This window comes from Microtus oregoni, unplaced genomic scaffold (assembly GCF_018167655.1).
Source record: "Microtus oregoni isolate MIOR12 unplaced genomic scaffold, Mior012 000073F_001, whole genome shotgun sequence".
Taxonomy (NCBI): Eukaryota; Metazoa; Chordata; class Mammalia; order Rodentia; family Cricetidae; genus Microtus; species Microtus oregoni.
Window position 1 is genome coordinate 1,114,791 of NW_024543981.1, and position 22,345 is coordinate 1,137,135.

Here is a 22,345-nt window from a genome sequence, read left to right on the forward strand (position 1 = left end):
GAGTGTACAGGAAACTAATAATAAGTTGCTCCAATCCTTCATCTTGTTGACTTGGACATTAAGACTCAGTGAAGTGAACTGATTAATGATATGAATCTAAGTGATATGAAAGCCAGGAGAGAAGTACATTATCTGGGGTTAAGCCACTAATCTAGACTGCTCTCCTTCCAAACAGAGACCATACTGAGCCACTTAGTGCTTCCCAAATGCTTGACCTTGTTTTTTCAATAATGGACAAATCTGACAAATGTAAGGGGTTTAGCGTCTTCGTGTCAAAAGTCTCCTAGTTCAAGGTCCTGCCCCCTCCATCCAGGTCTAGGAAGGTGAGCATCCAAACTGGCTAGGCTCCCACAAAGCCAGAACATGAAGTAGGATCAAAACCCAGTTCAGACTAGAGAGGAAGGGGGAGAGGAGTGGGGGGAGGGGGAGAGGAGGGGGAGGCAAATGGGAGGCTGGGAGGAGGCAGAAATTTTTTCAAAAATAAATAAATAAATAAATAAATAAATAAAAGAATAAAAAAATCTCCTAGTTCCTTAGCATCAATGCATTTCAACAAGGATCTTCATTGTCTAAAACATTTATCTGTTTGTAATGATTTTAAAAGTGGGTGTAGTGAACAGAATGGAAACTTACTGGGTTCATTGGATTTTTCAACCCATAAATGTGCTTGATATACAAAAATACCAAATAATATAGATATATATTTATTAAATTAAGTGAAAATACTTAATTTTGTATGCAAAACTAAATGGGTTATGCTGTGACCATATAGAAACAGTAATTACAAGAAATATATGCTGCTCCTGGTTATGGTATACACTCTTCTGTAGTCTGAACAAATATACCTATAATTTTGTTATAGTCCATTTCATTGTGATTTTTCCTGTGTATATTTGATGTGCTCACTATTCATTAACCTATATGCCCCACTTTTCCATCCAGCTGGTTCCCTTTTCTTCTGAAATAGTCTCCTTTATACTTTCATATTGTAACTTTCTGATATTCACTTCATATACAAGTGAAAAATGTATTTGTCTTTCTGAGTCTAGCTTGTTTTGCTTAAAATTCTCTAAATTATGGTCCTTGGTTGTTTGTGGCCTAATAAGACTTAATTCTCTGTGTATACATATATATGTGTGTAGTATACACACACACACACGAGCAAGCACACACACACACACACACACACACACACACACACACACACATATATATATATATATATATATATATATATGCTATTTTCATTTCCATTCTTGTACTAGTGGGCACTCATACTGATTCTATGACTTGGTTACTAAAAATACTGTCACAATCAACATGGATGCACAGGTTTCTGTATGGTGTGTTCACTTTGTATGTTTCAGACATATTCTCAGGAACAACATAAGCTAGATTTTATGATAGTCTTATTTAGTTTGTTTTGGGGAACCTACACACTGATTTTCACACCAGTTACACTTCCTTATATTCCCACCAACAGTTTTGCCTTATATCTCCAAGTTATTCTTCTCCCAACCTCCCCATCCTCATTTTTCTTTAACTAGAGTTTAAACCAAGGACTTCACACATGCGGTGCAGCTATTTTGCCATTGGTCTATATCCTGAGTTTTATTTTCACTTTTTAATTTGAAACAGGGTCTCACTAAGTTATCTAGGCTGACCTTGAATTTACTCTGTTTACCCCAGGATGCCTTAAAATTGCCATCTTTTTCCTCTCTCACTGGAGAAGAGGGGATTACAAGCTATCATTATCATGCATTCATTTTATATTTATAAATTCTTGACTGCCATGTGAGGTTAAAGAAAAAAGAATGGAAATGTGGCTAAGGACTAGAACTCAATGAGGATCTGACCAAGGCATGATCACATAATATTTTCTCAAATCTCCAATAGTCACCAAAGTACCCTCTTAGAGGTAATTTCTTTAATTGTAAAGATTCTTTTTTTGTTGTTGTTGTTTTTTTTTTTTTTTTTTTTTTTTTGAGACAGGGTTTCTCTGTAGATTTGGAGCCTCTCCTGGAACTCCCTCTGTAGACCAGTCTGGCTTTGAACTCACAGAGATCCACCTGCCTCTGCCTCCCAGGTGCTGGGGTTAAAGCCGTGTGCCACCACCTCCCGGCTCATTAATTATAAAGATTCTTTATATTTTACCCAGAGGCTTTTTTATTTCTTTTTTTTTTCTTTTTGGCGTAATAAAGTCATTTATTATACTATAGTTTCTTGCTCAGGATTTCAGACTGGCACAGCGAAGTTCCCATCTCTGTCCCACATCTGAAGCCTCAGGGAGGAGACTGGTGTTTTCTGGAGCTTTGTGCACTTACACATCAGGCAGCTGATGGTGGTTGCCAGCTGGAGGCAGGGACCTCAGTTCATTTCCGTGTGACCCCTGACATGCTGTTTCTCCAAGTTGGCTGGTTTGGGCTTCCTCACAGTATGGCTGCTGGGTTCCAAGAACAAGCAATCTTCCACTGCCTTCATCAGTACTGAAGTGGAGATATTCAGGGTCGATTTGTTCACCATCAGGAAAACTGGAATGTGAATCTTCGTCTGGGGGCGGAGCCAGGAACAGATTGTTGAAGGACCCCATGCTGGTGTGCTCTTCCTGCTCCTCATTCTCCATGTCACAGTCAATGTCGCTGTCCCTACTCATTCCTTCCTCGGGGGCAGCTGACGCTCCTTCAGGTAGTGTGGGCTGTAACTCCCCAGCTTCAGAATGACTTTCCAAATCTGCCACCTGCATTCCTTCCAGGAGACCTCCTTTTGCATTAGCCCCCCCAGGCGACCATTTTCCTTCTTTTCTCAACAGTTGGTAAGCCATTGAAAACTGCAACCACCACAGCATCAGAATCCAAAGCTTTGCATTGTCGGTCTTCACGTTTGGGCAAAATATCCCCAATGATGCCATGTGTTAGGGCTCGGGGAGAGTTGTGTCTGCTCCCAGACTGAGAGCTTCCCGGGGAGCCTTCAGACAAAGCCTGGCAGTCTCCCTTTGAACGGCTACTTTCTCCAGAGTCCATAGTTTTTTATTTCATTTTACATTCCAATCACAGTTCTACCTCCCACCCCTCTTCCAAACCCCCTCGCCTCCTTCAAGCACACCTTCATCCACTCCTTCTAAAGAGTAAGGCTTCCCATGGGGTGTCAACAAAGCCTGGTCATTAAGTTGAGGCAGAACCAAGTCCCTCCCCCCTGCATGAAGTATGAGCATGACATCCCACCATAGGGAATGAGCTCCAACAAGCTAGTTCATATGTACCAGAGATAAAACCTGGTTCCACTACTGGGGGCCCTTCCTATAGAACAAGCTATACAACTGTCTCCCACATGCAGAGGGCCTAGTTCAGTCCCAAGGAGGCTCCATAGCTGTAGCTCTAGAGTTCATGAGTTCCCAGAATTTTGGTTCAGCTATCTCTATAGATTTCCCCCTCATGATCTTGAACTCCCTTATTCATATATTCCTTCCTCCCTCACTTCGACTGGGTTCCTGATGCTTGCTTGTGGATCTCTGCATCTGCTTCAATTAGTGGATGAAAGTTCTGTGATGACTATTAGGATGTTAACCAAACTGATAACCGGTGATGGCCAGTTCAGGCACCCGCTGCACTATTGCTAGGAATCTTAGCTGGGGTCATCCTTGTGAATTCCTGGGAATTTCTCTGTCACCAGGTTTCTCCCTAACCCCATAATGTCTCTCTCTATCAAGATATTCCTTTCATTGCTCTCCACTCCATCATCCCCCAACTCAACCATCCTGTTTCTTCGTATTCTCATTCCCCATTCCCTCCACTTTACCATCCCGCCTTAGCCACAATTTACCCAGGAGATCTGTCTAATTCCCCTTGCCAGGACAATCCATGTACTCCTCTTACTGTCCTTTGTTATCTACCTTCTATGGAGACATGTGTTGTAGTCTGCTTATCCTTTACTTAACATCCAGTATCCAGTTATGAGTGAATGCATACTGTGTTTGTCTTTTTGGGTCTAGGTTAATTCACTCAGGATTTTTTTTCTAGTTCCATCTATTTGCCTGAAAATTTCATGATGTCATTGTTTATTATTGCTGAGTAATACTCTGTTATGTAAATGTACCACATTTTCTATTTTCTTTATTCTTTCTTCAGTTGAGGGGCATCTAGTTTGTTTTCAGGTTCTGGCTATTATGAATAATGCTGCTATGAACTACTACACCTAACAAAACTTTCAATAAATATAGATGGAGAAAACAAATATTCCATGACAAAATCATATATAAACAATACCTATCTACAAATCCATCTCTATAGAAAGCACTAGAAGAAAAACTTCAACCCAAGGAAGTTAGCTGAACCCACAAAAACACAGTCAATAGATAATCTCACACCAGCAAATCACAAGGAAGGGAAACACATACACACACACACACACACACACACACACAATAACAGGGATTAACAATTACTGGTCATTAATATGCCTTAGTTTCAATATATTCAATTCACTTATCAAAAGGCACGGGTTAACAGAATGAATACAGAAACAAGATCCATCTTTCTGCTGCATACAAGAAACACACCTAAACATCAAAGACAGACATTACCTCAGAGTAAAGGGCTGAAAAAAGACTTTCCAAACAAATGGACCTAAGAAGAAAACTGGTGTAGCTATCCTAATATCACCATGCCTTACTTCGAACTTTACTATAAAGATACAGTAATGAAGATTCTTCTGATGAAGAAATATTTGAAAAATAATTAGTGCTTTCTTACTTACACAACAAAAAGTAAACTAAGCTGTTTCAATATTTAGAAAAGGATCATAAGTAATTCATTAGCTGGAAAGAATAACAAGTAGCATACATGTGAATTTAAAAGCAGATGAACTCACTCAACAAATCTGTGCTAGATAGAACACATCAGTGGTTCAAAATGTGTGGGTCATGACCCTTTGGGGAAATTGAATGACCTTTTTACATGAGTCACATAAGATCATCTAGAAAACATAGGTATTTACATTATAATTCAGAAGAGTAGCAGAATGATAGTGATGAAGTAATAAAAATAATTTTATGTTTGGGGGTCAACACAACATGAGGAACTATATTAAAGTGTCACAGCACTGAGAAAGTAGAGAACCACTTATTTACATTACAGAATGTGCTGGACTCCAGAAAATAACAATGAGTAACCCTGGGTATCTGCTTTATAGAAATTATGTTTTTATGTCTGTATACTAATATTTTCTACAATGAGAATATTTAAGAATGGTAAACTAGAAATATATATATATATACAAATATGTGTTTATACATACATATATAAATATATATAGAGAGGAGAGAGAGAGAGAGAGAGAGAGAGAGAGAGAGAGAGAGAGAGAGAGAGAGAGAGAACAGCATAGGAAACATTTAATGAAGCTATATGAGTAAGGAAGACTGCTTGCAGTCTTTATCACAGGATAAAAAAACAAATCTACATATATTCACAGCTCAAGACCTCATTCAGAATTTATTTTCCACAAGTATCATTTCCTTCATTGGGACTTTTCTTCTGATTCTTCTATATTGCTTTGGTACAAGACATTAAAACATGTAAAACAGTATGCAAGAACATCTATAGATGAAGGCAGAGACTTTACAAATAATCATAAATGTTGTTCCCAATGTTTATAATCAATGCAGCCAAGAAAAATTAAACACTGACATACATGAATCTAAGGTGGAAGGGTATGTAAAATCATATGATATGCCGATATTGCACCCTAATATGCTAAAAAATATTTCTATGGAGTATGGATGTATTTTAACAATAGTGAACTAGCCTAGCACACGGAATACCTTGGGTTCAGTTACCACATTGCTACAAAGGGAGGTTTGAGTCAAAAGTAGTTTGTCATTAGGTCTCTTTTCTAGTACTGTGTCCTTTATATAAATCAGTCTAATTCTGGCTTACATCTCATCAAGTTAAACATAGGCTCCCTAATGGAATTTGAACATTTGAGAATGACTATAACCACTTTGACAATTTTAATTATCAAAAAAATCATAGTTTAGTCCAGTGAGATGGCTCAGTAGGTAAAGGTACCTTCCAGAAATGCTGACAACTCATCTTCAATTCATGGACCCATATGGTGAAGAGAAAGAGACACAATCCCAAAGTTGTTCTCTGACCTCCACAAACATGTCAGGGCATACTTGCACACACAGACAAAAAAACTAAATGTGATTAAAAAGTCTTTCACAAGTTTTAATATTTATATTGTAAATGTATTTTGTTTAATTATTTTAACTTTAATAGACTTTTACAACTTTCCTGCACTTGAGCACATTCCATTAACTACAAAGAATTACTTGTAATAGAAACAGTTTAATGAGGTATAATGGCACAATTCCCACAGTTCCCAAAAAGGTCCATTTATGAAGCTTCTTGCAATTTATTCTTGGGAAAAGCATAATGAATCAAGTGTAGGCACTGTCATTTTAAAGTCCACCACAAAATAGAATATGTGATAGAACTATGAGAACTCTTTATCCCTGGCAGTGAATTCATAGGTGATTTTAGATGCATGAAATACAAGAAAATGAATGAACCCATCTATCTCTACTTGAACAAATAGAGATCTATGGAATCTGACTTCAAAGTCTGTTCCAGAAACCCAATTATATGTGGTGATGCAAAGACATTGAGATAGGCCAGTTCTTTGCACTGAGCTCCACTGCTGTTTCCTGACGCTTGTATTAGGAATGTGAACTAATTAAATACCAGAAAAATCAGTCTACTTCAAATGAACCATTTGACTTTGTTCTCATAAACAGGCTTCAATATTTCCAAAAGGACAAATGAACTGCCAGAAACTGCTCTACCTAATGAAAACCAAGCTATTATGTAGACCACTTTGACAGTGAGAGCTTTTCAACATGGGAACTTTTACAGATCTCATAAAGTTTAGTTTATAATATGACTTTTGATTTGCTTTCCAATCTTGCTTTACTGGTCCACTATACTTTGATTTCTTTTATGTACATATATGAAAAAATCATTATCATCACTCCAATCTCATTCTTTCTGGTGAAAGGTAATTCAAGTCACTTAAATATAGTATATGTGTTTTTAAAATGTTTTCATCTTTTTCATTTCTTTTGTCTAGATCTTTTTTACTTATCTTTGAGTCCTCATCCTCTACCATCTGTTCACTTCTTTCTGTTTGTAAGGTTTTGCTTTGAGTTTCTAACTGCTGGGTTTTTCAATTCTATCTTCATTTCAGCTTGAATCTTCATAAATACTTCTATCTCCTGATTGAGACATCCTGGATTGTCCTCATTATTTTCATCAGCATTGTTTTTATGTTTTCTTGGACGTCACTTAGATATTTAGTTCCTTTAAGCCCTTTGTCTTTGATTTTGTTAAACCATCTCCTTATGTCTTCTTTAAATTCCTTGAATTATTTGATCAAGTTTAGGATTGTTCTTTTCAATTTTGTGTCCTGGGGTTCACCTAGGCAATTTTCATTGGCAAATGTTTTTACAGGACTTGCAGGTTCTGATCTTTAACATTGTTCATAGTTTTGATATGATATCTAGGTATGTGGACTGCTTTTATTAGTTCTAACTGTGATGTGGACAGGGCAGGTTGCGGCAGAAGAGAGGATGTGCAGGACGGAAATGGCTTGAGAGGAATGAAGTCAGGTGAACAGAGATTTGACTGGTGCACCTGATGTACCTCCTGGACAGAGTCTTGAGTCTGAGAATAAATCTGGTGGATAGAAAGGTTAGATACAGCATTGGAGAGGACTGTGGTTTAGGGATGACTCAGGGTGAGTTCTGGCAGAAACCCAGAAATTAGCTGTGGTTCAGGCATAGGTGGCAATATTAGTCTTGGGCACTGATTCAGATCAGGGCTAGATCTGGCATGTTGGGGACAGTCTGTGGAGGGGAGGATCAGCAGAACTAACTGGGCTAGATTCTGGAAATAGAAGTGAGAGATAGGGCTGGACAGATTCCCAGTCTACTTGATTGAAGGAAAAAATCAGATAGTTTAAAACTTTCCAAATAATTGCTTACCCCATAATCTTCTTAAGTAGCAAGTAATGTCATATTTTTTTTTTTTTTTTTTTTTTGCCAGTAGCTCTCCTTTGGTGCCTTCAGGTGGCACTTGTTGTGGTGACATAAATTTCAGGCTAAGATCATTTAAAAACCTCTAAAGAGCACTTGCCTCAGACTCGGGCGGGACAGCAGCTAGGATTCAGTGTAGGCTCAAACTGATCAAGGGAGGTTTCTTCTTGTAAATTAGCATTAGTGTGCTTATGGAGGACTGTGACTGCTCTGCTTTGCTCCTTGCCCATTTAGTTTACCCTTTCCCTTCTGTTTCACATATCGCTGGTTCTGAGCCTCTGGTATGATCTCAGATAAATGATTACTGCATCACCTGAGGGAATTTCTGTGACAGCTGGGTCCTTTGCTTGTGGCATAACACTACAGTGGGTCCATTATTACAACCGTGTACCTGGCTTGACCCCCACTTCCCTATTTTAACTATGTCCTCTCTTCAATTTTAATCCTGTAGCAAACTTCTTCTCACAGAAAAAAGAAATATATAAAAATTCTCATATTTCAGGAGAGGTGATAAAAAAGGTGGTCAGGTTAAAAAGCTGACATTTGTTGTTCCTTTATAGGCATGTCCTACAGTTTGTGAAAGTTTCCTTCTATGATTTTGCTGAATATTTTTCCTATACCTTATCCTTCGTCTATCCCTATTATTCTTTTATTTGGTCTTTTCATGGGGTCCCAGATTTCCTGAATGTTTTGTGTTAGAAATTTATTGGATTTAGAATTTTCTTTGACGAATGAATCTGTTTTCTCTATCATATCTTCAACACCTGTGATTCTTTCTTCCATCTCTCATATTCTGTTGGTGATGCTTGCATTCACAGTTCTTTTTTAAAAAAGTATTAAATTTTATCTCGTTAATTTGCACTTCCTCCCCTCCTCCCACTTCCCTCCCACTCCCCCACACACCCTCCCCTCTTCCCCTCCAGTCCTGAGAGAGGGCAAGGTACCTTGCCCTGTGGGAAGTCCAAGGCCCTCCCCCCTCCATCCAGGCTTAGGAAGGTAGGCATTCAAATAGACTAGGATCCCAAAAAGCCAGTACATGAAGTAGAGACAAATCCCAGTGCCATTATCATTGGCTTCTCACTCTGCCCCAATTGTCAGTCACATTCAGAGATTCCGATTTGATCCCATGCTCATTCAGTCCTGGTCCAACTGGCTTTGGTGAGCTCCCATTAGCTCAGGCACACTGTCTCAGTGGGTGGATCAAACCTTCGTGGTCCTGACTTCCTTGGTCATATTCTCCCTCCTTCTGCTCTTCAACTGGACCTTGTGTAGTTCTTTTTTACTTACCCAGATTTTCCATTTCCAGAATTCCCTCAGCTTGTGTTTTCTTTATCGCTTCTATTTCAATCAAGTCTTAAACCATTTCCTTCACCAGTTTAGCTGTTTTTCCCCTGTCTTTCTTTAAGGGATTTACTGATTTCTTCCAACATTTTGTATTTTCCTTGATTTCTTAATAGGAATTTTTCATTTCCTCCTTAAGGGCCTTTACCATCTTCATTATTTTAAGTTATTTTAAGATCGTTTGCTTGTGCTTCAGCTGCCTTGGAAAGTTCAGGACTTGCTGTGGGTGACTCACTTTGCCCTTTCTGTTGTGAATGTACTCTTACACTGGTGTTTGTGCATCTGTTCTTTCTGCTGGTGTGGGTAGTACCTGTTCCTATGTAGTTTGCTGGGGTTGTAGGGGACATCAGGGTGCATGGATTTGGGCGGTGAACTGGGTCTGAAAGGGACAGAGTCCAATGGGTGGTGGTAGTGGTGGTGATGCAGCCTGGAGGCAGGTCTCTCACCTGCTTGTAGGCTGCTGGGAACTGCACCAGAGCAACGCAGTTCTACCAGAGATGGGAGTAGGGCCCAGCTGCCTTGCTGGTGCTGAGATGGGAGGGGAAGGGCATGGAATGTGTCCTAGGGTTTAGGGTTTAGATTTTAGGAAGGTTCCGCTGGGAAGCCAGTCACTAACCAGTTCTTCATTCTTCCTGGCAATACTTGCCATATGGAAAAGGCAAGAATTGTTCAAATGTATTATTACAAACACTTGATTCACTGTGAAATACATTAACATATTAAATCTGTTTTCTCTAGCTTGATATAAATGGTTCTCTAAGTCCACAATTTTAGCAGAAGAATGGAGGGCACTTATTGCTGAAAGCTTTGTCCCAGGAAATTTTGTTGCTTTTTAGTGAGTTGCTACCTATTGCTAGCATGTTTCTTTATTAGTCATCCATGAACATTTACCAGTTCATTCTCACAACACTCAACATTCCTTGTATTAAAACACTCATTTCATCATAGTGACACATTTTCTACTGCAGTGAAAACAATTTTTGATAATTTTTAAGGTGCACTAGCTGCTTTCTTTCAGGTTTGTCAATAGTTTTATATGTACTTAATTTGTTTCCAGTGGAAAGAAAACATTTATACTGCTGATCAAACAAAACTCTGTAGCTTATCCTTTGGTTACCCTAATTATGAGCCCTATAAGTAGAAGAGCCACAGAAGCCATATTCCATGCTATGAAGGCGCTGTCCTGTGGCTCAGACAGGATGTACTTAAACAGAATGATATATAAACCATCCTTTTGTTAAATTCAAATGACTTGGTAGTTATCAATATTGACTGTCAATCTTCTCATTCATGTTAGTTTATTAATTGAATTATCACATTAAACAATTGAGAGCTTGTTTAAGAAAATATCAAATATTAAAACAAATACTTTATGCTTTAGCAGACAAGAGACTTTTCAGAATTTAGGTTTACTACTAGCTATACTTATAAAATCTAAAGGAGTACTACTATTTCACATAGTTAAATTATTTGAACTCAAAAATATTATGCTGCTTCCCAAACAAAAATCTACCATTAAAGACTCCTATAGATATCGAAATGATATTTCACAATCTCTTTTATTAAATGGAAATATTTAAAACCACCCCCTTGATGCTTAAATATTTCCAGAAACACAGCCAAGAAATATGGACTTGAAATTTTTTGTTGTGTCTCAGGTGTAGGTGGCACATTAAAAGCTGCATGAATGTCTTCAAGAGCAGGATAGTATAATCGGGCAAAGAATCCTAGTCCCATCTTGGGGTCTGGTTCAGCAGATTAAACTCACATTCACAAGTCCGTGATGAAAAGGAGAGGTTTAAACCGAGGTACCCGGACAGTCCAAAGGAATTTGTTGCGGTATTACATCAGGAGTTTCTAATATTATCCATGTTCCGTCTTGAGAGCAGTCTTAAAAGAGATGAAGATTTCAATACAGAAGCATCGGAAACTGAGTTGGCATTGAAGACTCAAAGTAGGTATGCTGCATGCAGACAGGATGACAGGCTATGTCTGTAGTCTTCCAAGGATCTCGTTTTGAAGCATGGACGCTAGTAAAGCTGGCGACCTCGAGCCTGTTTGGTTCAGCCAGCTGCTACTCCGCCTGTCCAGAGTGAGACTGACACTGCTGGTTGAAAGCAGCTCATTGTATGCTACTGGGTCTATCCTCATTGGTTGAAAGTCTGAGCAAAGGTGATGTCAATAATGAGGTGAACTGTGACATCATGAGGCATAAAAAGAAAGTGGCTAAGGCTGCAAGCAGGAAGGGAGGGGCCGTGGCTTGTCTCTTAAAGAGACCAAGGCCCTCCCCACTATATACAGGTATCCCTGAGCAAGGTATCCCTCCAAAGAGAATGGGTTTCTACTGCATACACTGGCATTTTGGAATCCTAGTCTATTTGGATGCATACCTTCCTAAGCCTGGATGGAAGGGGGAGAGATGTGGACTTCCCACAGGGCAGGGTACCCTGTCCTCTCTTAGGACTGGAGAGGGAGGAGGAGGGAAATGGGAGGAGGGGAGGAAGTGAAATTTTTGAATGGTATTATTTATAAAGCAATAAAAATAAATAAATAATGTCAGTACAAGCAGTAGGGATAAATCCTAGTCTCAATGCCTGTGGCCCCACAATCTGCCCCAGCCACACTCCTGTCACCCACATTTAGAGGGCCTAGTTTGATTCTCAGATAAGAATTGGTGTGCTCCCATTAATTCAAGTAAGCTATTTCAGTGAGTATCCCCATCATGGTCTTGACCTATTTGCTCGTTTTTTGCTCCTCCCTCCCTTAGCCTAGACTTTGGGATCTCAGCCCAGAGTTTGGCTGTGGATGGCTGCGTCTGCTTCCATCTGTTGCTGACTGATGGTTCTGGGATAACATTTAAGGTAGTCATCACTCTGACTACAGGACAAGGCCAGTTCAGGCACCCTCTCCACAATTGCTTGGGGTCTTAGCTGGGATCATCCTTGTGGATTCCTGGGAATTTCTCTAGTGTTAGGTTTCTTACTAGTCCCATAATGGCTCCCTCACCAAAATATCTCTTTCCTTGCTCTGCCTCTCTGTCCTTCTGTCATCTCGACCATCCTGTTCCCTTAAGTTCTTCTCCCTTCTCCCCTCCTTCCATCTACCTCACCTCCTGAACTCCCTTCTTCTCCAACCCCCAAGCTTCCAATTTTCTCAAGAGATTTTGTCTATTTCCCCTTCCTAGGGGGATCCATGTATGTTTCTCTTAGAGTTCTCCTTGTTACCTAGCTGAGAGAACATTTTTAAAGGTCTGTAACACATGATTGTTCTGAGATAGGGAGAATAATTGGAAAAAAGAGTGGTTTGTTGATTACCAGATTTCTAGGTTATTCAGATTATGAGTAATCAATACCATTTCATCAGAAACAGAAGACAAAGTCAGAAGTCTTCATGTCATCATTTGCACAGAGAAGCATCGATCAATGACAAGTCCTTCAACAGAGAAGAGAAGTTCAAGGTGGAGCAGCAGTTGATTTTCACATGGACGGGGAGGTTGAACATCCTGCATAGTGCTGCCAGGAAATCCCTACTTCATACTAAGAGGGGGCTAGCTGGTTGCATATGTAGGATGTCCCATCTCCCGGCCCACTTCATCATGACAGATACTGGAAGCGCCATTCTGCTTGATTGAAGAGCCATAAAATCTACACGCAGAAGAAACAAAGATTTGAGGTACATCACTAGGAAGACATTGATAGGTATATTGATTTGAAGGTGAACACTGACTGCTATAATTTTTGCTCACAAGATGAAGAGAGTTTGTGAGTGATTCTGTAAAGCTGAGGCCAATAGATCTGTCTTGAACCATGTGAGCTGGCTAAAGGGATGGCAAAGTCTGCAGTGCTTAAATGATTGTGTTGCTTTCCATCATCATTATACCAGCACAAGGAGATTTGGTAATTGGACATATTTACATAGGATATCTAGAGGTAGAGTACCTAGAGAAAGAGAGAATCCAATTCCTGCTCATATTGAGGACGCCATTTATAAACTGAAGAGTAGAAAAAGAAAAATGGATCATTAAATCAGAGGTCATTTACCTCTTATCAGGAGTCCAGAGAGAATTTAATAATTTAAAATAAAATAAAAACATTTTAATTTCAGGTAAAAAGCCAAGTTACAAAGTGGAGACAGGAATGATTCCAAATATTTGTAAAGATAATTGTTAGATACTGCATTTAGCCAGTTCAATGGGATTCATCATCATATTGTAGATAATTATACATGTTTGCCATTTGTTTTCAAGATTAGGCTTGCCTCTTGAAATATTTTGTGAAATAAGTACTTTATTTACCAAAAATTTGCATATAATTGATGCACAGTTTTTCAGATATATTTGCCATCACAAATAAGCACTATTGATTCTTCTGTTTTCACATAAAGGAAACAACAATATGACTTCTTATATGGTTAGAGATAGATATCTATATTCCTAAGATTCATGATTAATTAAAAATTAAAAAAATTACCGATCTTGTATTTATCTTGTTAAAATTTTAATAAGAATTTTTATTAAATGTGTCAATATAGAGAATTTTTTTCCATTTTTCCGTTTCTAGTATTACGCTTAGACAATTTTCTAGGACTTGCTCTTAATAATAATCTAGATTATTTTCTACTTACCTCATATCCATATATACTATAATTTGTTTTTGCTGAACCTATTGTTTTTAGAAATTTCAGATTTACTTGGCCTACAGTTACATGAATACATAGATAATTTTATTCCTTGTTTTCCAAAGCTAAACAAATTGCTATAAAACTCATCTCAGTAGAAGTGAACAAAGTGCCAGCATGGGCTTGTAAGATGGCTCAGTATATGAGGATATTTACAACTAAGATTGACCAACTGAGTTTGATCCCTAAGATCCACCAAGTGTCAGCACCATATATACACAAAAATAACTAACTAGCTAAATAAATAAATAAATAAATGAGCAAACAAACAGAAAGCATGAATAAGCTCAGTCTTATTCACCTAGCCCTCACAAGAATCTAAGTTTAAGTCCTTATAACTGCAAAAACAAAATAATGAAGGCATTATAATGAAAATAGAGAAAGTTAATATCCTCTCTAGTATCTAAACCTGAAGAAGTTGAACTGTATTACCTAAATTATTGAATTATTTCAATTGGCTGTTGTTTTAGACTAAATTATCGAATTGACAAAAGTTCTTCATATCTATACATAATTAAAATTTTAATTAAAAATGACTTTTGTAGTTTATTCAAATTATTTTCAATATTTCCAAAGTAGTATAAATTTTTTCTCTGTCATTAACATAATAGATTATATCAGAACATTTTACAGTGTTGAATTACCATTTCATTACTGTAATTACTGCTGTTTTGCATAATGTATTAGTTTTTTAATATGTTTCTTGACCCTCTTTGTTAATATTATGATTGAAATTTCATATATTTGTCTATTTTCTATTTAAATGATATTTGTCTCTAACCTATTTAAAATTTTTTCACGTTTTGATGTCAACATTCTATTTATTTATGTATTTTCAAATGTCCTTGATTTCTTCATTGACCTGTTCAACATTCACTCGTGTACTGCTTAATCTCTACTTTTTTCTGTGAATTTTCTGTAGGTTCTCTTTATGCTTGTTTCTACCTTAATTTCATTATAAGAAGATAGAAAACAAGAACTTATTTTGCTTTTGTGTATTTGTTACAATGTTTTCTGTGTCTGCTATATGTTCTATTCTGGAGTAAGCTCCAAGAGGATTCTGGGGAGGTTTTTTCAGAATTACTTGGATGAAAATGTTCTGGATATGACCTCTCTGCCCATTTGACTGCCATAAAATTTACCCATGTTATTCCTATTTATATTTTGTTTCAATGACCTGTATTTTGAGGGACTGTAATAACTTGAATGTCATATATATATATATATATATATATATATATATATATATATATATATGACAGTCCTCCAAGTTCAGGCTCCAGAGTGCTATGAACTAGTGTGAAACAACATGCCTAGAATATATATATATATATATATATATATATATATATATATATATATATATATGGATTTTAAAGCTGAAATGAAATAGATGAAAACATTTAAAATCTTTTGGATAGATATAATAGCATATGGTAAATGACCAAAAAAAATACTCAGTGCATTTGAAGAGAGATCCATTGAAGTTAGCAGCAGATGGAAAAAAAGAAACAATGTATCCCAGGGAATAACTAATGAAATGCTAGAATTCTCTGACACATACATGACATGAAGCTCAATGGGTAAAAGAAAGAACATTCTATTTGAAAAATAAGGACTGAAAAGTGCTTACATTTGGTGAAAGTCATAAGGCTATAAATGCATGAAGGTCAATCATAACAAGGATAAATATGAAATTCAGAGGTGCCAAGATGGTTAAGATGACATTCTGGTGCTCCTGAAGATTAGAAGCCAAAGAAAAGTTTTAAACAACCTCCCCAAGGACTGAGGAGAAATCTTAGAGTCAAGTTGAAAGCACTAAGGGAATATTTTATTTTGTGGTCTACAGAGAGTTTTTGAATATTTTAGTGAAAAACTAGGTGAGAGCCAGGTGTGGTGGCTTATAACTGCCAGAACACAGGAAGTTGAGACAGGAGAATCATGAATTTAAGATTAGCTTGGGCTATATACCAGGACTAGGTTTAATGTGTTTTTTTCCCCTAATGTTATACTACTGTGTAAACTCAAATTAATATTGTAAATATACAACATAATGAAAACGGGCTTTGAAAAATAGTAAGATTTTCTAAATATACAAAGCACAGCAAAATAAACCAACAAAGCCCACCATAGTAAATTGCATCAACCTACAGGGAGAGAGGAAAAATCTGATTTACCGAGGTGCTTTTGCATAAAATTAAAAATCTCCCCAAATATACACGTTCCATTAGAATTAAAAATCATACTCCAGGTAGTGATGGTTCATACCTTTAATCCCAGAACTAGAGAAGCAGAGGCAGGTGGATCTCTATGAGTTGAAGTTCAGCCTGGTTTACAGAGCAAGTTCCAGGCCATCCAGGGCTACACAAAGAAACCCTGTCTCTAAGAACCAAAAACAATTACAAAAAGTAATTAGAAAATGTGGACAACTTAAGGGGAAAAATATATTGACCACAAGGAAGCCAAAGGATGGAATTATCAAAAATTTTGAACTGTTAATTTTTATTGATTTTTATTGAGCTCTACATTTTTCTCTGCTCCCCTTCCTCCTTCTCCCCTCCCCCCTTCAACCCTCCCCCAAAGTCCCCCATGCTCCCAATTTACTCAGGAGATCTTGTCTTTTTCTACTTCCCATGTAGAAATTTTGAATTATTTAAAGTGCTAAAGGAGATAGTTAACAAAGAACTAAAGGAGAAAAAGAAAACAATGTTTCAACAAATTCAACAAAATTCAAAACTTATAATTATAAAAAAGAACCAAGCACAAATTTGGGAGTTAGGAAGTACGACAAATGAAATAAAAAGTTTACTAGAGTGATTCTACAGCAGAATGTCAATAATTTAACTGAACTTTAATTTTTAAGTAACTAGAGAATAATAAAACAAGATTAGCCCAACTAGTAAAATGATAAATGTGATTTACTGGCAGGTTTTGGGCCAACTTTACACAAACTAGACTCATCAATGAAGGAGCCTCAGCTGACAAAGAAGTATCTCCAAAAGATCTGACTATAAGGCATTTTCTCAATTAGTAATCAAAGGGAAAGTACCCAGCCCATGGTGAATGGTGCTGCCATCCTTGGGTTGCTTATCCTGGAATCTATAAGAAAGCAGACTGAACAAGCCGAGGGAAAGCAAGCCCTCAAATAGCACCCCTCCATGGTCTCTGCATCAGCTCTAGCCTCCAGGTTCCTGCCCTGTTAGAGTTCCTGTTATGACTTCCTTCAATGAAGAGCAGTGATGTGGAAGTATAAGCCAAATAAACCGTTCCCTCCCCAACTTGCTTTAGGTCATAGTCTTTCAGTACATCAGTAGTAACCCCAACCAAGACAGGAAAATAGAAAAAGAAAATGTACAATTAAGACATCCACATTTTTTTTTGAAAATTTGGAAATTTTAGTGAGAGAAACTAGGGAAAGAAGAAAAAATAAGTGACACGATTGACTAAAAATAGAGCCCAAACTGGGTATGTTTCTACAGAATTGAAAGATTAACACTTAGGGGTGAAGAAATAGCTCAAAAGTTAATAGTACTTGACATGTTCTCAGAGGCTCTCGTTTCAGTTGTTGGCACTCATGTCAGGCAACTCAACAAATACCTGAAACTCATATTTTCAGAGGATCTAATAGCTTCTCCTGACCTTTGACAACACATGTTGTACACAAGCACATGAAATAAATAAATCTTTATTATTTATTATTTATTAATCTTTATTATTGAATCAATAAATACAAAGAATAATCAGTCTAGGACAAGTTAAATAATCTAGATAAGGAAAGAAAACGGAAACACAGAAAAAACTGAAAAAGAAGAAATAAAAATATTTGTGGTCATATACATGGAAAACCGTGAGGAAACTATATACAAAAATAGAGCACAATAAAAGAACTTAGGAAAGTCACCCTATACAGGAACAATAAATTAAAATTATTTTCAATACTATATACATGCAACAATAAACACTCCATAAAGGTAATTTTAAAAAATTATGAAAAATCTCATGTAACCATGGGCTATTAAAAGAAACAGAATAATTAATAAATAAATGAACACATATAAGCCTCCAAACATATATTTATCATCAATCTCACTATGAAAAATAATTCCAGTTATATGAAATATCCAACGTATGTAAATCTGTAATGAAAAAAACCTAGAGTTTGTCTAGGAGTCTGGGAGGAAAGGATGGGTTATTGACTGCTTAATGAATAGTACTTTTCTTCTGGAGTGATGAACTAGTTCAAATCTAGAAGAAAGTTATGTTTGTACTAAGTGACTTGAGATTGCATATATTGACATGGATATTATGTAAAGTATACTGTAATAAAAATTATAAATGTTGCTATCATAATCATCACTAGAAAAATAATGAAATTACACTATCTTTAAAATGTCGTGGAGAGGGAGCAGTAAGTGGACTAAAGTGGAGAAGTATAGAGAGTGCAATTTGGATAACGTGGTTTTTCTCGCTTCTCTTTTTTCTCTTTCAGATTATGTCTGGCCTTTACCTAGATATTTGTGCCCCGTCTGGATCTCACTAGATGTGCTATTTTCAACTGCGTCCATCATGCACCTCTGCGCCATATCGCTGGATCGGTATGTAGCAATACGTAATCCTATTGAGCATAGCCGGTTCAATTCGCGGACTAAGGCCATCATGAAGATTGCCATCGTTTGGGCAATATCAATAGGTAAATACCTGGCCATAGAATTGCAGCGGCTATGCTCAATACCTTCGGATTATGTACTGTGAACAACCTACAGACGTCGACTGGTAACTTTGTGTTTGATCGGGAGTCGAGTAATTATTCTTGACCTACATATCTGATATTTAGGTTAAAAATAATGAAAGCATAATACATATGGATATGAAGACATAAGCTTTCGACTTTTACTAAATTATCTTTTATTTTAATATACCAAAGAATTCTGCAACACAGATACAAAATGTTATGATGATTACAAAACTGTAAGAAAAAGCCTAAACTTTAAAAATATAACATTGAAATATATGAAAACAAAGATCTTTTCTTATTAATTGACCTACTGATTTTGAAAATTTAATAATACAATTGAAATTAAATTTCACAAAATAAACATTTATAAATTTGTGCTGTTATTAAACAGTTTACTATTTCTCATAAATTTTAATTAGTTTTTGAGTTCTGTTTAAACATAAAAAGTCATCTGTTGGATTTGTAAATATTCAGAATATTTAAAGAGAGATAAATGATCTTGTTATTTCACATACTTAAAATATCTATAAATGTTTTGATCATTCTGGTATTAAAGTTAAGAATTTTAACTAAATGGAAGTAAGAGCATTTCTAATCCTCTCTCCTTTCTCTCATCCAGTTGAACTTATATTATTATATTATGTCTCATGTAATAATTTCTCTTCAATCCGTGTTTCTTTGAAACACTTAGAGCGAGACTATACTAAGATCAAGAACATTTTTTACTCTTCATTAATCTTCTAACATTTTATCTCTGAGTTAGTAGGGCAAATAAATTTATAACACTTTTAAGATTGTTTTGTTGTAGCTATTGTACATGATTCTGTGTGTACATAGCAATATGCCTTTATATAATGAGACATGAAGCCTCACACAGAATCATATGGATCTACATATGCAAAGTTGTGCTTATAAGTTCAGTTCACATTCTTTCCTTTTATAAATAAGCATGTAAGCTGATAGATACCATTAAGACTTTTTAAGATAAAATGATATTTTACATTAAGATTTGATGAAAAAAGAATAACTTGTACATTAAAGGGAAACAAAAGAATGTAAAAGAAATACTTAACTTCCAGATTTAAAAAAGAAAGGAATATTATAGTTATATAAAATGTAAAAGGAGATATTAAAGATAAATAGGAAGATAGATTAAGTAAGAAAATATAAGACACAGTAAAATGTAGAATTAAAACCAAATATATGTCAAATTACACTAACTATAAATTATCTAAATAGGATAAGAAAGTCAGATTTAGAAAAATAACACAAACATGTATAGTATATTAAGAACATAAAACAAAAGTTGAATTTTTAAAATGGTCCTTTCCTCAAACACCAACAAAAAATTATACAGCAACAATATTTATAAAATTTTGGTAAAAAATTTTGTAGACTGTTTACTATGTTATGGTGAGATATTTAATTCAACTGGATAATATAACATAATACATTTATGTATACAATAATTTGGCTTCATTCAAAGAGGAGAGACAAAATGCCAAGGACAGAGAGACAAATCTACAATGAGGTATAAGATGTAAACAAGACACCCTTTGTGATTATGAGGAACAAGAACAAAGCTACCAGTGATTTCTGAGATGAAGAATAGATCAATTTTAAAAATTATACTACACTCTTAAACATATAGTGAATCATAGCACAGTCGTATTTCTTGTGTTAAAAAACTAAAAATTCCCATATTCTGATGAAAGTTTAAATTGTGTCATTGGCATGAGGCAAACATCATCTGTTCTCATTACCTCACTAGAGCTCAACACATTTATTTTTTGAAAAAATATCTAGCTATATGCAATTTTTAGAAAATTGAGTGTGTCTGGGAATCATTGTTTCAAGCATTAAGTCTGATAGATAAGCAAAGATAAGCGAGTAGAATAAATCATTTAGCTGTAGTCATCAAAAACATCCATAGTACTCAAAAATATTTTCAGTTTTATAAACTTAAAACTAGCTTATCAGTCTCAAAAGTAAAGTATCTTTTTTTAAAAAAAGGCAAAGTTGTATTGAATCTATAAATCAATTAAGTAAACACTAAAGTCTAAACAATACTATGATTTGCAATCCATAAACATATCCATATGTAAAAAAATATTTAATATTTACTTAAGTTGTTTAAATACTATTTTACAGTTTTCAGTCTTATGTCTGTCTTTTGTAGACGCATCTCTGGGCATTTAATTTCTTTGACCACTATTGTAAATAGTGTTCGTTTTAATTTCTGATTGCTTTTTGTGGTATTTATAACTAAGCACCTAAATTTTACATATTTATCCTCTGCCTAAAGATCTGGCTAAATGCCTTTGTCATCTCTAAGAGATTGTTAAGAGATACTGCCATTTCCTAGATATGCTCCATAATGTCACTTAAATGATGACAGATTCATTTGCTCCTTCCTGTCTTAATTTTTTATTATCTTGACAGGATGTGCAAAGTAGTGTTCAGTGACAGTGGAGGTGGAAGACATTTTTCTTTCTTTTCAGAGTAGAAACATATAAGAATATCATTATTAAGAGTGATGTTTGTGTGCTGGGGTGTAGCTTCAATGGCAGAAGAGTTGCCTGGCATGTATAAGGCCCTAGCAGAGCAAAACAAAAGAAACAAATGTTGTGTGTTAGTTCAGGCTTTTTAAAAACATCTTTTATCAGATTCAGGAAGTTCCCTCTCATTCTATATTAGCTGTGACTTTTCATAGTAGGCATGAACTTCCTTAAATGGTTTTACCTGTGCCTAGTGTGATGATTATTGGATTTATTTCCTCATTTATTCTCTTAGTGTAGTAGGTTATATGTTTTTGAATTGTAAATAATCTTGAATTGCTTAAGGAAATCCATTCTTTATTGCTATATCATTGGATTCTTTTTTAATTTAATTAATGTTTTATTAGCTAATTGTCCAGAGAGATTTTTATTTTGCCTTTTTATTTTCTTTGGTGGCCAGTTTTGGTGTAAAGAATCTTCTTGCTCTGTTCTTGAGATTTGTTCATGGCCTTTAAAATTTGACATTTTCTTAAGCTATCTCTGCAGTGCTCATTTTCAGCTTTCTTCTACTTGGAGTTCATGGTGTTTATTGGATATATAGAAATTAGTAATGTTCAAATTAGTTAGGCATTTGGCCATGACTTCTTTAAATGTTCTTTCTGACACTTTTGTACCTACTTCTTTATGGACACCAATCTGCATTCATTGGTACACTTGAGGGTGTCTCATACGTGTCTAAGGATTTCTTGATTTATCTTCATTATTTATTATATTTATTCTTCAGAATGCATTATCTCTCTTGGGGTCTTGCTGCCTCTGTCTTTGACACTGTCTCTGTCTCTCTCCTCATTTGCTGTTTCTGTCTTTTTGACATAGCAAATCTATTAAGATTCTAATTAATTTTTTATTTTTTGCCTTTTTATCTTAATTGTTCTATTCATTTTATATACCAACCACATTTCTCCCTCCCTCCATACCTTCCACTCCCCTCAACTCCCCCTAAGC

The 22,345-nt window shown here is 35.9% G+C and overlaps 1 protein-coding gene across 1 annotated transcript in view; it reads left to right on the forward strand.

Annotated features, from left to right (window-relative positions):
- The window catches only part of LOC121441075 (5-hydroxytryptamine receptor 2C), a 238,166-nt gene that overhangs the window by 195,354 nt on the left and 20,467 nt on the right, over positions 1-22,345 (forward strand). Inside the window, exon 5 of the mRNA XM_041642214.1 lies at positions 18,597-18,797. Within this exon, the coding sequence (XP_041498148.1) occupies positions 18,597-18,797 (201 nt within the window). The remainder of the gene's footprint in view (positions 1-18,596; positions 18,798-22,345) is intronic.